Genomic DNA, 18,885 nt, shown 5'->3' on the forward strand with positions numbered 1-18,885 from the left:
TATGTATTGGTACATGCATTAAAGCTACACAGCAACACAGAAGTGTTCATGGGGCACGCATATCACTCTCACACATCTGTGTGTACACATACACAGACAAAGAGACCGTGTAGGAGAAATGTGACACTTTATCTCAGAATATGTAAGACGAACAGAATGTAAATGCCTCAGGCAGAAGGGAACTAAAGCACGTCCGTTGTGTCTGTTCTGTCCCACAGGGACCCACTGTCACACATGCTCCTGCCACAGTGCCAAGGGTGGGTGTCCCCAGATCCAGCCACCTCAAGCAGTGCTGGTGCACCGCAGCGCAGTGAGCAGGTCACTTCTACTAGCTACAGATGCAGTGAGGATAGCAAGGGACAGGAAAAGATATGGCATGGCATTGGTCACTCGATTTTCTTTGTTCACAGTTTTTTGGGACTTTTTCTTTCCCCAGAATGCACGGAAGTGAGTCCCATGTGCACCCTGGCATCAGAACAGTCCTCATGATTGAACTTCTAAGGGCATCAGCTGCTTGACTTTGAACCCTGGGCTTATGTATGGCTTTGTGTTACAAAGAATTTTACTTGCATTGCTCTCTGTAATACTTTCTGCTAGTTCAAAACCTCTGTGGTTCAGAGGCACTTTTTATCGCTTCAGATCACTAAGCTAGAGCGCGCGCATCTGGGAAGCGGTGCAAACTTGGAATTTTCTTTCTCCGACCCTAGCAGAAAATGCTGACAAGCCCAAAGCCAGAAAGGTGAGCCACAGGCCACGAACAGGTTGCTCTGGTGGAGTCAGACCCCGAAACGTTTCCCTGCCAACCTTGTAGATGTTTGCAAAGCATGAATGCTTTGAGACGCTGCTGAGATGCCAGATCACCCATTTACCTAAGCAGGTCGCTGTCTTTGAGCTTATGCTATTGACCCAAGTGTCTTTCTAATCAGTTTTCAGACTTTAGTTGCTAGGTTTGTCGAGAACCCTAGCTAGCCCAAGGACAGAAATCGCGTCCAGCTCAAGCCCCAGGCAGGCAGAACCTGCTGGCACAGAAGACGTGCAGCTCAGGGAAGATGAGCGTGCTGCACGGGTGAAAAAGGCTGAGCCAAGCTCCCAGCAAACTCCTGGTGAGACTCGAAGCAGAAAAGCTGTGAGTGTGGCTGTTTGCAGTTCTTGGCCTGCAACTTTAAGAACAGACAGCAGTCACCAGTGCCTGGCATCGAGGCATGCCAGCAAGAAATCTGTTTCCTGGTTCCAGTTCAGTGCAGCTGGAATTATTTCTCTGGTACGTGACAGGCACTGCACTGCAACCACTGTTCTCTATTTATGTATGAAAGTACCACTCCTACAAGTTAGGAGTGCATCCCAAGGTTTAAAAGCAATGGCACGCAGTCACTTCAAAGTGCCTGCTAATCAGCAAGAAAGTACAGGCAGGCTGTGTAGTTGGCCTGCTCCTAACCAAATGAAATACGTGGGGCAGCACCGGTCTTTTTAAACAATAGTTATTTAAGATCAGCCTTCTCTCAGGATCATAAGGATAAGCTTTTCATGCTTCCCTGAAAGAAGAGACCCAAGGGGTTGAAGCTCTCAGCATCCTTAACGGGAAATTTGGAAAGATGCACTGTGGATGTGGCAGTCAGGAAGAGGGGGAATTGCAAACATTTTGTCTTGGAAAATAAATCCAACTACACCTCCACCAAATTAAATAAGAATGCTAGGATAACAGAACTAATTCATAAAGCTGTCACCCAATACAAATGCCAGCGATGAAAATAAATAAATAAAAATAGTAATAATAATGAAAACCACTTATTTCCTCTGAGAAATTGGTTTTGTTACACAAGATGAGGATTCAGTCCATTAGCACACTCCCTAGCACGTTCGACTTGGGTGGAAGGGATTTTATTCTCTAGCACTGCTCAGTGTAGCCCTGCCAGAGGAATCTGCTTGGGCTCAGGTACCGAAAGCTTCGTTTGAACTTCAGCCTTCAGTCACTGACAGTGCATTTGACTGAAATTTCACATCATGGTTCTCGATATTAATTTTGCATTTCTGTTTTAGCCTTTAGTTTCAGCAAAGAAGAAATACACATGCTGTGTAGAACGTGGCACCGTTTGTGTGAGGATCCATGTGGATGGAAAATGCAGAATTAATCGTCGAGATAGCAGAGATCTTCTGCATTTAAAAATAAAAACAGCTTTGCTGTGGGGTTTTCTCTTTGCCACACTTACACCGTGCAACTCTGCGTGCAAGATTTCAACTTAATTGAAATATTTTAATGCAACTCTCTGTAGTCAAAGTGATGTATTATTATGTAGCCCAAAGCTGCACAGAAAGATGCTGTGCTGAGGCATAGCGAGAGTGATGGTGAATAAAGCATGATACAAGCACACTTCTTTGAGCAGTTTGGAGAGTTTTGCCACCATTTGTTATTGTCAGCACGTATAATTTTTACAGTACGGTATGAATTCTGACTGCAGTGAAAAGAATGCCTTCCACTGCCAGTATGAATAAGATTTCACTCAATTAGAAAAACATGCAAGTATATGGTGCAGTGTGACACAGAAAGCTGATGTGCATTAAGTCTGAATGCTGGGAGTTATTGTGCTAATGCTATTCTTTGGCGAGCAACTATTTCCCGGCAGTGAGAAAAAAAAAAGCAAGGGAAATTAAATACATAAATCAGAAATATGCGCAATGTTTGATATTACCATCCCGAAATTAATGTATTCATAATTTCTACTTCACTTTTGTGAAGCGTGAAGTTTCTGCATACCTATAGAGAAACAAATGTAAGCACAAAGAGACCCATAGACCGCGTGCTGAAACGCATCGCTCGTTGCAGTGGTTGTTGCTGTGGGTTAACAGCAAGGGAAACACAGGTGTACAGACTGTTCTCTACCTGTGCCAGAGAGAAGTTTGCACTGCAGTCTGCTGTGATCACGCACTCCTCAGCACCCCAGCGATGGTAGTGCACTGCAGTCTCGGCTCTCTACGCACCCACCGCCGTGGTGCCCTGTGCCCACTCCTCAGCACAGCAATATGTTCCTGGGACGAGGGGACAGAGCTCCTGGTAATGCAGTCTGCCGCTGCCCAGCGTTGGGTGTCCGATGCATAGCATGGGCACACAGCTGCGACCGCTCCTGCGAGAAAGGTCAGAAGTGCCTGGGAGCCGAGGCGTCTCAGGCAGCCGCTGTACTTAGAGCTAATAAACATGAAACTCTTCTCTATTGAGACCTAATTAGCTTTTATATTCAGAGCCGAACTGCGCATTAGCGCGTCGCTTGTGAGTGAGACTAAAAATACACGTATCGTGACACTGTACTTCTCAAGTGTTTATTGAATGCCTTTCCCATTCTCCCAGGATTGTCTCCTCCTTAGATGAGAGTTCTCGGTGACTATGACGAGACTAATTGTTTTCCCCTGCAACGATCCCTGCGTCTCTCAAGCAGTTTACACCGACTCGCGGACCTCGCGTCACCTTCACCCTTTGATCTTCAAGAAACTGATAACTCCGCTTCCCAAAAAACGGTTCAGTAAACAGATTTCCTGCCCAGGGCTTTACGAGAGTCCCTCTCGTCTCAGAATCACCGTGCACGAGTCTTTCCCCACTCCCCCCACCTCCTTTATTTTTTTTTTTTGGGGGGGGGGGGGTTATATAATTTTCTGTCACCTTTTCTGCCTGTGAAGTAATCAGGGAGAGCGGCGGGAGGCTCCATAAATATGCAAATAGTCGCCAGATCACTGGTTTCGCTGGTTCCGCCTCGGGACTCCCGCAGAGCGGCTCCGCGGGGGACATCGCCTCCCCTCCCCCCCCCTTCCCCTCCCCCCCCCTGTTCCCCTCCCCCCCCAGTATCAGCGGCCCCACTCTCCTGCCCCTCGCTCCGCCGCCGTTCCCGATCTTCGCGTGCCCGTGCCTCGCACTCCTCGCCATCGTCCCGGAGGAGCGCCGCGTCTCTCCCGCGCAGGGTACCGCGGGGCTATGGCGCTGATGCTTTAACTAATAAAAACGCTTCAAGCCCTCCCTGTCACCTCGTTGCTCACCTGCTTCCGCGCAAAAGCGTGCCAAGTTCCTGATTAAATAGGAGAATGAGACGGAAAACGTAAGCCGCGGATGCTGTAGTCTCCGTCCCTCCGCGATCGCCAGCGCTCCCTGCCGCGGAACCAGGGCGGGCTGAGACCGCTCCTGCCCCGGAGCCGGGCCTCGCGGGGAAGGAGATGGGGCGGGGGGATGGACGAGGGCTGTGGGCAGACCCTCGTCTGCGTGAGATGGAGCGGGCGGCGACGGAGAAGGAGTCAGAACCGCAGACTGGATGCTGCAACGAGGACCACTGTTCAGAGTTTGTCATGACTGAAAATTTCAAGTAACTTTCCTGAACTAGACTTGAGACTTTTTCCTTTTTTTTTTTCATGATAACTCCAGGTTTGATCGCCGGAAAAGGCTGACTGCTAGAACAGCAAAGCCAGTGCACCACGCAGCAGCCGGGAACCAAGGCCCTTCTTCACCCTGCCACACGCACACTGTCACCCACCTTCCAGACACTCAGTGCAACCATTCAATCTATTGAATCGAGGGACTGTTTGATCTTATCTGCATCTGTGAGCTGACTGTCAACCTGCTTACACTGCATATTAAATCATCCGCAGTAGCTGTATCAAGCTGGGATGATCTGTTAATTCTAAATTTACTAACCCTTGGAGTGCAGTCATTGTGTTTAATCTAGTGTAGCCAGCATTTATTTTACAAGACTAAACCCTTCTTTAAGATGTGTCTGTGCTGTAGGTTAAAAAAAAAATCATTAATGTGTAGGAGATGGTAATTGGGAAGAGTTCACTTTGATCTCTGAAAGCCAGCTGACAGCATCTCTGCTCCAAGCACACGCGTGTGCACTCTCACCACGCTCGTGCTGGATGTGGGCATGCATATGCACCCGGTGACATTTCTTTGCAGAAAGAGTTTTGCATGACACAAGGAAGAAGAGAGGCCTCACACAACGTCTCCACGAGGACTTACAATCGAGAGGCAAATTCCTGGTGCTGCAGAGCAACGGGAGCTCGTGGCTGCAGGCAGAGCCACGAAAAAGGCCAGCAAACCCCTCCTCGAGGCAGTGCCCAACTTGGTGCATGCCTGCAGCCTCTGCCAGCTCCGGGCATCTCCACTCACTGAGGAGCACAGCCCCCGTCGGGCTTGGGAAGAGTGGGGTGCTGCTGCCAGCACCCGTACCAACTTGTCCCCTCCTAGACACACATAGATGCACAAAGAATTGCGTACAGATATGGACATACACCTGAATGTGTTATTCTGATCACTGTACACGCCCATCTCTCCCTGCCCTGCTCTCCTGTTACCTGCCATACTCGCTGCTGATGGCATCGACGTGCTCCCAGCTTTTATTTCAGTCGCAAACTGCTAGGCATGCTTCCTTTTTTTGGCAATCACGTGCCTGGTATCTCTCTAATGTAGCTTAATAACAATTTTAGCATTCAGATAAAACGATTTCATTCTGTGATTGCCTTTTCTATTAAATTTGATTCTGAGAAGCCCCAGTGGGTGCCTCCGAGGCAGAGATCTATCTGTGAGGCTGCAACCGATTCAATAGCAGCCTGAGCTAACCTTGACCTTTCCCTAGACCCTGCTCCATCTGGTGCCAGCCTGGTCCCCCCCCCCTTTCTCCTCCTCCTTGCTTCACAGGCAGCATTGATCAAGTAGAAATCGAGCGGCTCGCTCCCCCCGAGGGCTGGGCAGTCACAGGAAGGACAGCACATTTCAATATATGGAAACGATTGAGCCTCTTATGAAATCATAAATCTACATAGAAGCTTGTGATTTGCTATTTCCTTCACCTCCGAAGATTCTCCCCTCCCTCCCTCCCATCCCTCAGCAGCAATTTATAAACCATAAGACAACGGCCCGGGAGGACCGGCTCCCTCCAAACGCCGGCACCGACAGCCGGCTCTCTCGGGCGCGTTTCTCCGCGTGGAAATAAGAGGCTCCCGCGATCAATCGCCGCTCAGCACTTTGCGCTTCCTTTCCTTCCCCCCTTCGCTTTGCCGCTGCACCCGTCCCCGGAGCCGCCTCTCCCCCAGAGCCCCAGCACCGCCACCCACGGCCCCACGCGGCCCCACGCGGCCCCACGGCCCCGCCGAGGCGCTCCCCCCCCCGTTCCCTTCGCAGCAGCGGCCGCGCTGGGGTTGGTCCCGCGGACAGCGGCCGCGTCCGTGCTCTCCTTTCCCATCTCCGCGTGGGTCCCTGAATTGCCGGGACGTTCGCCCGCAAGCCGCGGTTTGCTTTTTGCTTCCCAAGAATTGCAGCGTGGCCGCGTGTTCTCATCTCGCACCAGGCTTGAGATTATATAACAGACGATGCAAAATGAGAATGACGCTGTAATTACTGTACAGAGTTTCCTGCACGCACTCGGCTTCTGCAGCATCTGCAGAGCCGGCAGCACCGGCTGTAGATGCAGAGTAGAAAAGGTCCAGATTGATATTTGGCAGCGTGTATATATAACAGAGAGATATTACTTCATGGGAAACGGTATCTGGAAATACATTTCTCTTTTGAGGAATTTGTTTGGCTTTATCTCCGTGGGTAGTAAAAAATAATAGGAAGAAACTGTGAATTATGCTGAAAAAATACGTATGCTCAATTTATCAGTTTACCATTACATTTCCTATCTGCGGCGTTACAAAGATTTAGAACATTTCCAAAACTTTCAGGTCTAATCTGTGTTTGGTGCAGCCTACGGTTTGTTTGCAGGACCTGCCACCACACGCCAGCTAAAAATGAGTGTCAATTAATAATAAAAAAATCTCCCTTCCTTCCTTATTTCTGCACTCCTGTACCTTAGCGGATGTAACTACTGGTGCTGAGGATTTTCCATTACCAACAGTTCTTATTCTAAAGTGCCAAAGCTCCCCCCAAATAGAGCTGCTGAATATTTCCTTGCTTTTCCCAATGGCAATTTACACACACCACTGCTCATTTAAAATATAAAGAATATTCGTGGCTTTAAGACGTGTTTTTTCTCCTATTGAGATCAGCCAGTAGAAACGATTGCAAATGCAGTAGGAGTGACTGTGCTGTGTTGCTTGTGTTCCAAATGAGAAATCATTTGAAACCAGAAGTAGGAGGGCTTTATTTTTTTTTTACTGTTTTCTACAATGTGAGAAGTAACTGAAAAACACTCACCCTTGTGACACAACAGAATTGATAAGCTCTTTTCTTTCCAAGCAACCTGAGCAGCCATGTCATCTCTGCAGAAATGCCCAAGTGTGGGTTGCTGTTTAAAAGCATATTGTACTTATCAATAAAAGGTGGAATGGTTTAAAAAACAATTTGAGCTATGAATTGCCATCTGCTCGGGGGGGGGTGGGGGGGGTGACAGAAAGTAACTGCATGTATTTTCTCACTTTTTTTTTTTAATAGCAATATCAGCAATACTCCAGAATGCTATAAACCTCTGGCTGTATGAAAGGCACAGTTTGCTGTACCTTAGGTCAGGACTTTGTCCACGTTGTTAATCACTGCTTCCTTTAACCATCTGCAGAAGTGCCACGCGACTTTTTTTTTTCCCCATTAAGCGGGGTGTCCTTTTTAATTTCAGACAGGCCTGATCCATCTTCCCAAGTGACACTGCTGAAGCATCCCCAGTCGGACAGCCAGCCTGAGGTCTGTGTGTGCCTGCCACGAGACACCCATGGACCACAGAGCAGCCTGCACACCCTCCTCTGCTCTGCACGGGAGGAGAGGAGGAGGGTGGGATCACCTCCGCTGGTATTGGGGTTCGCCAGCACTAAGGCATATCGTCTCAGTGCTTGTGATGCAGTGCACCCCATGCATGCATCACCATCCCAGCTCCAGGGGCTGGGAGTCCTCTGCCCACCCCAGGGGAAGGCATGGCCCTGGCAGCCCTCCCTGCCAACACTGCTGCTCCCCGTGGCAGGGCTCACTGCACAGTGAGAGAACAAAATAACAGCTTGTTTCTTCATACTTAGCTGGAGTTATTTCTTTGCTATCATTCAGCTTTGTACAGCTGGGAGCCCTGACTTTTGTAACCTGTTTATTCCAGTTTTTGCTCAGCTAACCAACCCAAACACTGCTCCCTACAGCTACAGAGAGGAAGGGAGAGCCTCCTGGGAGCACACAGAGCACTTTGAACCAGGCAGTTGGGGTGGAGCAAGTGGAGGATGTGAATGGGAAGGTCTCGACTGGAACCGGGTTTCACAGGAGCACAAGGGAGGGAAACGGGAGCTGTTATAGGTCCACCCCACTCAAGGAGTACGTTTCACATGGCAATTTTGCAAAGCATAAACTGTCCTCCTCTGCCCAACATCTGACACTTCCTACTCTGAAAGACTGATTTGTTAAAAGCACTGTTCCAGACAGGAGTACCATGGGCAGATTTTCTGCTCGTTTGAAACTCGACTGGAGTGTAAATGTAAGGGAAGAAGGAAAGGGAAATATGGTGGCACTGCATCCCCCACATTTTGATTTCCATCGTGCTCCCTTTAGGGCCGGGATCAGGAAGCTGTTACATGCAGAGTGTGCAAGCTCCATGCAATAGCTGCAGCACAGTGTGGGCTGAGTGTCTTGCACCTCATATCCATGGCCCGCTGTAGCATTAGGATTTAAATCCCTTGTCCTCCATCGCTGGTACAAACGAAATACTGTGATGGAAAATTGAACGTAGTGGCTTGACAAAGTATGTCGTGTCTCACAGAAGAAGCAATGCTACGTGTGCATGATCAAAATTAGCTGTCTAGTTCTGTGGCAAAAGGTTTAAAAGGTGAAATGCACGTTCAGGGAAGAGGCGAGTCTGAACCCTTAAACCAGCTCCGTATGAGAGCACCATGAGGCCAAGCCATATGGCAGGACTAATTGCTGTGCTGAGAAAAACATACAGTTCTGTGAGACTCACAGGTTTTCATTTTCTTCTTCTTCTTCATTTTTTGTTTGTTTTTTTCCCAGTTCCACTGTGTGGAAGTAAGCAAAATGCCCGAGCCAAGAAGCTGCTGCAGTGGGGCACTGTTATGTAGGAAACCACTGCTGCTGCTCTCCCTTGTGGAGTTTGCCCATTCTAAAACTTAGAGAGGCTTTTTCCTGGGTATTAAAACACCTCCAGGAGGAGTTAGAGTGGGGGAAGGTAGCTTAATTTCCTAGTACAAACGGGAAATTACATATTTTTTTTATCTAGTTATTTTTAATCAGGTAAAGGTAGGAACTAAGTGAGTTATTTTGGTTTTAGAAGCTCGCGAGTGTGTTCTTGTGTCACAGGAATGACAGGACCTCTTCCAGGTCACGAATCTGCAGCCTGAGAACAGAAACGTTGGAGATTTTATAAAGGAAACGATTTAGATACCTCACTGCTTCCCTAAAGCCATGTGGTTTTGTCTCAAATACATGACAGCTTTGTCTGACAGCAGGTATCAGAGCCAGGTGCAGTCTGACACGCGTGATCCCACACCCCAAGGTGTGGTGGGGAGGGTGGGCAGGGCTCCTTTCCTCCAGCAGCAATGCATTTCAGCAGTGCTGGCTGCTGGTGGGGCCAAGGCCCTGTCCCTGCTTTGGGCAGGTGGGTTCTGCTTCTGGTGGCTGCTGGGTGGCTCAGCTATTGGTGCTGCTTTTTCATCCTGTCCTGGCTTCACTCCTTCAGGAATCGGAAGAGCCAGAGAGGGTGGAAAGTGTGTATGAAAGTGCATCTATTTTACAAAACAGTCCAAATATAGATGCATCTGATAAGCATGGTATGGTACTGCAAGGGAGATGCAAACAAAACAGCAGGACTATCATTAGGTAACCACACGCAACAGGTATTTTCTTCTGCGTGAATGGACGCGGTATTTACACAAGGGCGGATATTGCCAGCTCCTCACTGCCACCCCATCTCCTCATGCACACATAACTGAAGGGAGAGTTAGAATTGGCTCTAAAGGGTTCATTACAACCGTAGGTGCTGGAGTCAGAAATGTATGTAATGCTCGCTTTGTGCAGCAACTGCTCGAAACAATTGCCGCCACCTGCGGGAAAACAGAAGCTTGAGGCTGCCAAGAGCCTGATCCCAAACTGCCCCTGGGAAAAGGTCTGAGGAGGTGTGTCAGCTACCACATCTCCAAAGCCACTCCTCCAACGGGTGGCCCCGATGCTGCTCTCTCTGAGGAGGCATAGGTTCTCTTCCTCCTGAGACCAGGCTGGGTAGAGAGAGACAGAGGAGGAAAATGTACTGTGCCACTGCCCGTGCCATGGCTGTTCTGCAGACAGCATGAGGACTTTGCTCCACAGGACTGTCCATCTGGCACCATTCCTGAGCAATAAAAGCTTGCCCACAAAGCATTTTACAGCAGACAGCCTGTGTAATGAATACCTTAATACTCCTGTAGCTAGACAACAATACCACAAATGGTAATTACTCTAAACATACCCACTCAATGAAGTTCACACACCTGGTCCTTCAGCCACAGGAGCCAGGATCCACAGAGGCAGTGACTCCTCGTGTCACTCTCAGGGATTCCCTGGCACTCATCATGTCACTCCCAGGGATCTCCAAGCATTTTCCAAAAGCCAAGTTACTCCAAAGCCCTGCAGTGAGCACAGAGGCAGTGAGCAGGCGCTGTCAGAAAGAGATGCTCATGCGTGGCTGTGTACATGCATGGATGTGTGGGGTCAGGCATCGAATGTTCTAAACCTAGGGCTCTGCACCTATCACTTTCCTAAACCTCTCTTTAATCTCTGTAGAGATTCTTTCCTTGTCTTCATCTGCTTTGAAACAGAGCAGAACAGAGCCACTGGGACAGCCTTGAGAACCAGATGCTATCCATGATTCCCCAGCACACATCACACACAAGAGCAATAGCTGAGCTTGAACTTGGAAAAAAAGCTTGTGAGATTGGAATTCAGTTACCAGAGTGTTACTAAACTAATGGATACAGGCAGAAATTTGAACACATGACTTAAAATTACCTCCCAACCTGCACTCTTGTCCTTGCAGTTCCCTCTGCTTGGCCAACTGTAGAGCAGGCAGACAACAGAGGGTGAGGTGTCCTGTGGTTCTGTTCTAACCTTGGTATTCTTGATTTGAGTTTTGTTTCTTGAGAAACAGATTCCCCTTTTTGGACGAGACATTTTTGAAAATGCCTGTATATCACGTGACTGTAAAACAATTACTGAAACCTGGTGAATGGAAGCATTGTACCTAACGAAGGCTTACATTTCCCCAGAGAGAAAGAGCACTGTGAGGGACTGCTCCTGTTAGGTTTTTAGCGTAGCACATTTGATCACTCCACAGCATCTTATATGATTTATCAATTAATAATAACACCTGTCACCTAAAATGAAAGTAGTATCAATTCATAACCTCATTCTAGTCCCAGTCACGAGTACTCTTTTCCAAATGCAATGTATCTTCCACTGAACTTACAGGCTTTTTTTCATGAAAGCAAGTGCTGTTTACTTTATGTGGCTGTATCAGTGAGCTAAATATTTATTGCGAGCTCAAAGAGTTCACTGGCCTCATTTCCTCGAGTTGTTGCATTCAGATTAGTAAACCAGTTTCCTAGTTAAAGTAAAAAGAGAATTCAGAAATGTTTAGCATGAAGTGAAAAAAGAAGCAAGAAATTGACTGAAAGACATCAGAATGCTGCGTATTTATTTTATCCTGTCAATTATTTTTAAAGAATTCCCTGTTTAGGGAGAAAAAGATTTAAAAGACTTGGACCATTAAAAAAAGATGTCCACATACACCAGTTTCTTCATTTTTCCTCATTTTGGAGAAAGTGGATACTGCAGGGGTTTTTTCTTCCCCTTTTACTTAACTCTACCGTACTTTTACCAGTGCTGAAAAGAGTCATATTTCAAGGGCCGTAGAATAAACCTGCATCATCAGTTTGTGACTCTACTAGGTGTGTTTATGAAGCCAAATACTCACCAGCACTTGCAGCATTAGGAAATCACAAATATCCATTGATCTTAGCAGCCATGTGTAACGTTGCATAGGTAAGAGTTACTCCCAGGAAGGGATCGCTCCAAGTAAACATTTCAGGAGGCTCAGACCTGGAGATCATTTCAATTTGTTTGTAACCAGTCATGAACGCACAATCACCTATTGAAAGTGTCTGGCTTGGAGTGCAGACAGATGGGGAGCACAGAGGTTAGTACAGCCAAGCCTCAGACTGACCTTTGTAGAGAGAATTAAATCACTCTGACCTTGTTGCGAAGCCTAAATTATGTCCACAGACCTCAAATAATACATTGCTGCCCTCTTTTTATCAGCCTTCCCTACCTCGAGGGTATCTTGTTTGCTAACTACTAATGTTAAATTGCAGCATTTATGCTTGCATTTGTGACCTTAGTGGACATCTTGTCACATTTTTCATGAACACTTATAAAAACAGAATGTATAAAACTGAAGTCTCGTTTCATTTAGGCGTAAAATACATGTGAATACGAAAAGAAATCTGTTTCAGTCTGAGGGCCCTGAACACAACAGCCATTGTGTAATTCTGAGCTTCAGCATCATCAATAACCTATCATCTGGACAGCCCAGAAAACAGAGCAGTGCCATCTAACGGGATTTCCAGTATCTCAGAGGCCCCTTTTCTTCTCAGACAGTTTTAATATTTCAGGATTTTTTTGACTCGGACTAGTGCTAAGAGCAGCATAACTCACGTGGCACCTGCCAGTGCTGGCAAGGCAGAGAGGGGAGTGCTATTTGGGGCAGGGTGATCTGCTCAGCAGCTCTTCCATTCCCTGCAATCACACCCATGCCCACAAGATGCCTCCATGCCTCCTTTGGCACTGCCCCCTTGAAGACCTCAAAAAGCCAACAAAAAAAATGGACACCTCTCGCTGTGACAGTGTTCAGAGTGTTCAACAAGATGGAGTGAGTAACTGAAGGGAGAGCTGAGCACCACAAGTGGCAAGCAACAAGAGCCCACAGCTGCAGGGTGGAGAAGGGAGCAAACCAGTGCAGCGCTGATGTAGATCAGCTACAGAACCACACTGTTAGATTTAACTGCTGATGGGGGTTAAGCTTGGCACGGGAGCAGCTGAAATGCTTGAACATGATGCTTTATCCCAGCTTTGCTCTCCAATTCAAGTAAAAAAAATCACCAGGACTCTCCTACTAACGTCACTTAGGGCCTGCCCTCCAAAGTGGGATGCAATGATGAAAAAATCCTTCACACTCTGTGTCCTTACAGTAGCATCTGTACACCAAAATAAATAACACCTTAATATATTGCCTCTTCCCTGATAGATTAAAGAGTTAATTTTCAAAGTAGATGCAGCACGGTGAACACCATCCCAAACTGCTCACTATTAACTCTTCAGTAGGTTAACTCACTAACCCCGAAATGAGTTCAGCATCCCACATATCACTGCTGATACAGGCAGTAATCCTCCCTACTGGTTCCACTTGCACCAAGGAAACCTGTCTTCAGAAACTAAGAGCTGCTTGCTAAGAAGCACCAGCCTTGGACACAGGAAATCCCAACCATGTGTGATGGAAACTGTATGGTGTTGTTTTACTGGTGCTTCATTAGATCACAGGGCTGCAGATTCTATTGAGAACTACATCGAGTTAACCTACTTGAAAAGGAAGTGTGAATGACCCATGGGGCTGTGCTCTTTGCATTTTTTGTCTGCAAATGTACTAGAAATTCCCCTAAAGGGAAGTTCCACACTTCCAAAGGCACACTGCAGATTGAGAACGCCAAGGTGTATATTTCCAGCAGAATCCTCTCAATATTTTAAAGGACTTTCAAATAAATAGATTCCTGTATATCTAGGGACAGGGCCAGTGGCAGGCTACAAAAGCACTGTCAGGGTCTGGCAAATCCCCCAGGCCCCAGATTGTTGCTGCTGTTGCTGCCACAGAGCGAGTGCTCGGGGTGGCTGCAGCAGCCTGGATTCAAAAAGCAGCTCCCTTCTGACAGCAGCAGTCTTTCTCCACCTTCCAACCTGACAGCTGCAGGGTCATCAAGCCTGGTCCCAAGATCTCAGGGCTGAGGCAGCAAAATTCAGTCTTGCCAGTGCTGCTGAGAAGTCCTGCTCCAGCTCTGACCCCTGTACTCTTAGTTGTTCCCCTTCTTGTGTGTGGTTCCCATGTGGTTCTCTGTGAGGTGTGCGGAGCAAGGAACAGAGCCCCAAGGAGTGACATATCTGTACATAGCTGTTCCAGTCCAACCATGGAAGAGACAGTCACAGGAAGGAAAGGATATGAAAGAAAAACTGGCTAGGAGAGAAGGACCATGTCTTGAAAATCCAGGGCTATGAGCTTCAAAAAATCAAGCCGGATCTAAACAGACATACAGGAAATAACGAGTACAAGCCACTATTTACTTCCTTTGGCTATACAAAGCAAAAAAAAACCAAAGCAATAATCACACTGTTTTATTCTGTGATCTAATTCCTGTGTTACCTTATTTCCCGGAGACTATTCCTCTGCATACCACAACATGTCTGTCAAGACGTGGATTTACAGGTTACGCTGTAGTTGAACCTGCTAGTTTTCAGCTCCATTTACTTGTTGGTACATGCCTAACAGAGTTGCAGTCCAGATTAGGAAACATTTGTTTATGCCCCAAAATCCCCAACATATTTTTCCAGCTCTGCTCCCAGTGCTGGGTTTCATCCCCCCCAGCTCTCTGTTAGTCAGCTCCCACACTGTTTCCTGGTATAAAATTGATTAGAAGCAGCATGAAATGTCATTGGGCTGACTCTCGGGAGGCCGGGCCCAAAAATAACAGGCAGGAAAAGTGGCCTTTTGATTAAACTTTCAACTGCCAAAAAAACTGTGCATTTCCCCTCACCGTGCATGTGCACACACACTGCAAGCCAAGAGAATTCTGCAAGAGATGCAGACACTGCAGAGACTTTAGCACAGACCTGTTCTTAACAGCACTAGTGTTGCTGAAGACAGCAGGACTTGTGCCATCAGCTCCAGTGGCGGTAGGAGAAGGGTTCTTTGTTCCACTTCGTATTTCACATCTCTTTCTTTCTGGTGTCTTTCAGCTGTTAACAGAGAGAATGTGAAAGTACCGTGCAGCAGGCCCACGCTGCCTGCTTGAGACTGAGGAGCTGGCGTTGGGGGGTGGGAGCTTTTGGGAAAGCAACACAGGTTTCCAGGCATTCTGCAGGGCCAATGCTAATGTGCTTTCTGGGTAGTATTAGGTACGTGTTGCTTGTACTTTTCCAAGAGGGGAACACGAATATCAGCAATAGCAAAAAAGCTCTTCTGGCAGGGTCCTGGGAACTCCACGTGATGCTCCAAGGAGACGAACGAGGCACATCGAGTTTTGGTGGGGAAAAATACGTGACAAAGGAAGAAGCGTGCCCTCATGCACGCCTATGCTGATGTGAACATCTGACACTGTGTGCATATTTTACGTATGCATATATTTATATGTCAGACTGCTCCCATTTCAGGGCCTCATTACCTAACATGCTGCAGAATAGCCAGATGCAAAAGGAGGGAATAGCAGACTTTGGAACCCAAATTTCCAGGCCTCAGCATTGTCTTGTTTATATACGTTTCTTACTTTAACCCAGAACTACCAGGTTACACTGAGCCCCTGGTACATACAACATCTCTGCTTGAGATCAGTAGCAAAGGAGTTGGCTAGGGGGTCAAAGCATACATGTTTATAACACTTTCATTCGGGTTCAACATTTAGAGCTCATCTCTAACGCAGGTAAGATCAGTGATACAGGTGAGACGGGCCATGAGCACACAACAAACCTCTCACTGCCTCCTGGGTACACTAAGCTGTCTGAGGCCAGAACCTTCCCCAGCAGCAGGGCTGCACCCGGGCCAGAACAGCATCCTATGGTTACTTTGTCCCATGAGCAAGGCCATTGTCAAGTCTTTTTAGGTCTAGAGATGAACAGTAAGAGACAGGTGTGACAACAAATAATGACCTCTATTATTCTGAATACAGGGCTTGAAATGAACCAATGAGAGCCATTGTGATATATGGTGATAAAAATTCATTTTGCCTTCTCTTACTCACACTTCTCTTTCTCTCCTTTTCAGAGGATACAGGAACCTTTTTGCCTCAACCTCAATGGCAGTTCCTCTAAACTTAAAAAGGACAGCTCTACTGCTACACTATCACCTTTTTAAATCTTTCTTTCCCCCCCCCGCCCACCCCATATTCAGCCTCTGAGTTTGCAATGTGTGTAATATATTTAACAAAGAAAAATTTCTGAAATATTTCCCAAATAATTCTCAAGGATTGTCAAATTTGTTATTGAAATGATTTTTGGGAAGTGATGGAAAGAAAGAATTTGCAAGGACCTGGTAAGGCTTATCTTTCTTGAGCAGGGAGTCGGAGTTTGGTCAGTGATGTACAGTGTACCTGCAGGGAACCTGGACACTCACAGCAATTTAAGGTAATATCTTTGTCAGCAAGTGGACACCCCAAATACACAGTGGTTTAAGATGGGGATTGTGAGAAGCAGACATCCACAGAAACCCGAATCACATTCTAAGGCTGTTGTTTAACATTCTAGGTATGTAAGATAGAGAATAGAAAGAATAAGAATCATCTTAAAATCCCTGCTAAATCATGCTCTGCTTTCTCAAGGCAACCTCGAGCTTTAGTAGTTCAGACAGATTCTCTTGCTGACAATTAATATTAATGGATAGATTTCACAATGTGGCATTATCACACTGTGAGATGGGTGGGCATACCATCTGGGTTTTGGCAGGTATTAGATGTAATCAAAGGGATTACTTGGCTCAGGGAGAAATGGAAAACCTTGGGCTTGTTTAGTCTTTCTTCTTTTGTTTGGATGCAGCTCTAGGTGTACTTAAATGTTTTCCCCTTGTCCTTTGTTTCTTGTGATGAGCGTTTCTGAGTTTACATGGGAAACGAGAGGCGGATACCAAAGCAATTGTATTAGTTCGAGTCTGAACCGATTTGCCTTATAGCCCTTCTCTTTCTCATGCAATGTTGTTTTGGGATCGATTGTCAGCTCGTTTAGGGGCTTCGCTTTCGCCTCTTAGAAGGTTAAGCGGTGTATTTAAACGGTGAGGGATTTAAAGAGAAAACACATTTAGGCAATCAACCAATCAGACCTTTTTCAAGACGAGCCGAAGAAATCAGGTGTGTGAACGGATATACGCGCTGAAAAATAGACTTTGTACTTTTCTTTCCACAAAGTAAATACGAAGTGCCAACTTTCCGGGGCGGGTGGGAAATTCCTCTCCTTTCCTCTCCCTCCTCCCAGCCCAGCCAGCCCCGAGCACCAGCTCTACCGACGAGGGGAGGTTTCGTTTTAAACTTTAGGAAAGCTATTGATTTGGCAGCCTTTCTTCCCGCCCGTCTGTGCCCCAGCTGACTGTAGCTAAGTAATCCTCATCAATCCGTGGTAATGCAGGACCGTGTTTATTGCTGTAGTAGTTAAGTTGTTGTTAATTTTACACTAAATGGTTGTTATGATGATGAATGAGTAGCTCAGGCTGCCACCCAGGGGACTTCAGCCCATACAGCCAACAAGAGCGAGATCGCGAGGGGAAGAAGAGCACGAAGAGCCAGGGACCACACGCGGAAACTTTTTTTTTCCGGACCATTAAAAAAAGGGAAAAAGGAGGAAAAGAAAAGAAAAAAAAATAGAAAAAAAAAAAAAAAAAAAGGAAGGAGCTGATCGACGGCTTTGCGTCTGACTTCATGTGCTGTGGGATAATGCCCAAGCATCGCCGCGGCTCTTTTACACATCGGCTGGAATAAAATGGGGAATGAAAGCACGACAGATGTCACGTCACGTCACGGCCCGGCCCGGCCCGGCCCGGCAGCGGCACGGGTCCCGCCCGAGGGCCGCACGCCGCCGTGCCCTCCGCAGAGCCCCGCTCGTCCCGGGCCGTCCCGCGGCCCCGCCGCCGCCTGCCTTTGTCCGGAGGCGCGGTCCGCTGTCGAGCGGCGCCCCCGTGCGGCCGCGGCGCGGCACTGCCGGCCACGGCACTGTCGGAGGCCGAGCGGCTCCGAAGCCGGGCTGCTTGCAGGGAAAGCTCCGTGACAAGTTATACAGGCTTACTAGAGAGAAATTGTCAGGGGTTGTGTCAAGTGTAGTCTTATTTCTTTGCGTGGCGCAAGTCTTCTTGTGGACGAAAATGTACAGTTTTGCCCAGCCCTTATTGCTCATCTGGGTTAAGCGACGCTGCATTTCCATGCTGCTCAGAATGATCGAGAATAAGGAAGTGTGGCAATTTAGTCTGGGAGGCCCTGAAGGCAAAACAACGAGAACCCAGGAGCTGCAAACGCGTCCTGGGAGCGCTGGACAGCTGGCTCCCAGGGAAAGTACAGGCCAAGTCAGAGCAGAGTCTTGCAAGTCGAGCAGGCTTCTCCCAACCCTTTTTCCGTCTCCGTTTTTACCTTGCCTCCCTTCCCAGTGATATCTTGAAGGCCACTATGCAGGTACAGAAATGTACAGCCACGTTTCTGTAGGTTGGATGTAGCACCTACAGGAGCCTCTCACTTACAAGGGCTGTCCTGCAGCGACCTGCAGCTGCCGGGGCTCCTATGAGTACTTTCTCAGCTCCAGAAAGCAGGTTCTGGTCACCAGCCCTGTGCAGAGACAATCTCTGTAGCCAGGATTCTTTCATGCAAAGCAGTCATGGATGGCTCTGAAATCTCAACAGCCCATCTCCAGTCCTTTGCACAATCCAGCTAGTATTCATGCTGAGTAGGTGAAATCCACCTGTCACAGATTGGAGACATGTTACAGCTGAAAAGCATCACCACAAGAGCCAGAACAGTAAAGCATTACTTTGTTTCCCACCTTCAACACCTGTCCTGGCCCTGCTCTTATGTGTTGCACAATTACAGTATTAGGAGTTTGGCAAAGCTTTTCTGTAGTCCCCAACAGGCATGGCCTGCAAAGACAGCCTGCTTCTAAGCACAGTCTACCAATTC

General features: G+C 47.5%; 1 protein-coding gene across 1 annotated transcript in view; it reads left to right on the forward strand.

Moving 5' to 3' along the window:
• The first annotated feature begins 4,245 nt into the window (after positions 1–4,245).
• Positions 4,246–18,885, forward strand: part of PAPOLG (poly(A) polymerase gamma) — a 70,338-nt gene continuing 55,698 nt past the window's right edge. The window contains exon 1 of the mRNA XM_065739358.1: positions 4,246–4,340. Within this exon, the coding sequence (XP_065595430.1) occupies positions 4,246–4,340 (95 nt within the window). The remainder of the gene's footprint in view (positions 4,341–18,885) is intronic.

This window comes from Cyrtonyx montezumae, unplaced genomic scaffold (genome assembly GCF_038088225.1).
Source record: "Cyrtonyx montezumae isolate F1298 unplaced genomic scaffold, pur_monq_1.0 scaffold_24, whole genome shotgun sequence".
Taxonomy (NCBI): Eukaryota; Metazoa; Chordata; class Aves; order Galliformes; family Odontophoridae; genus Cyrtonyx; species Cyrtonyx montezumae.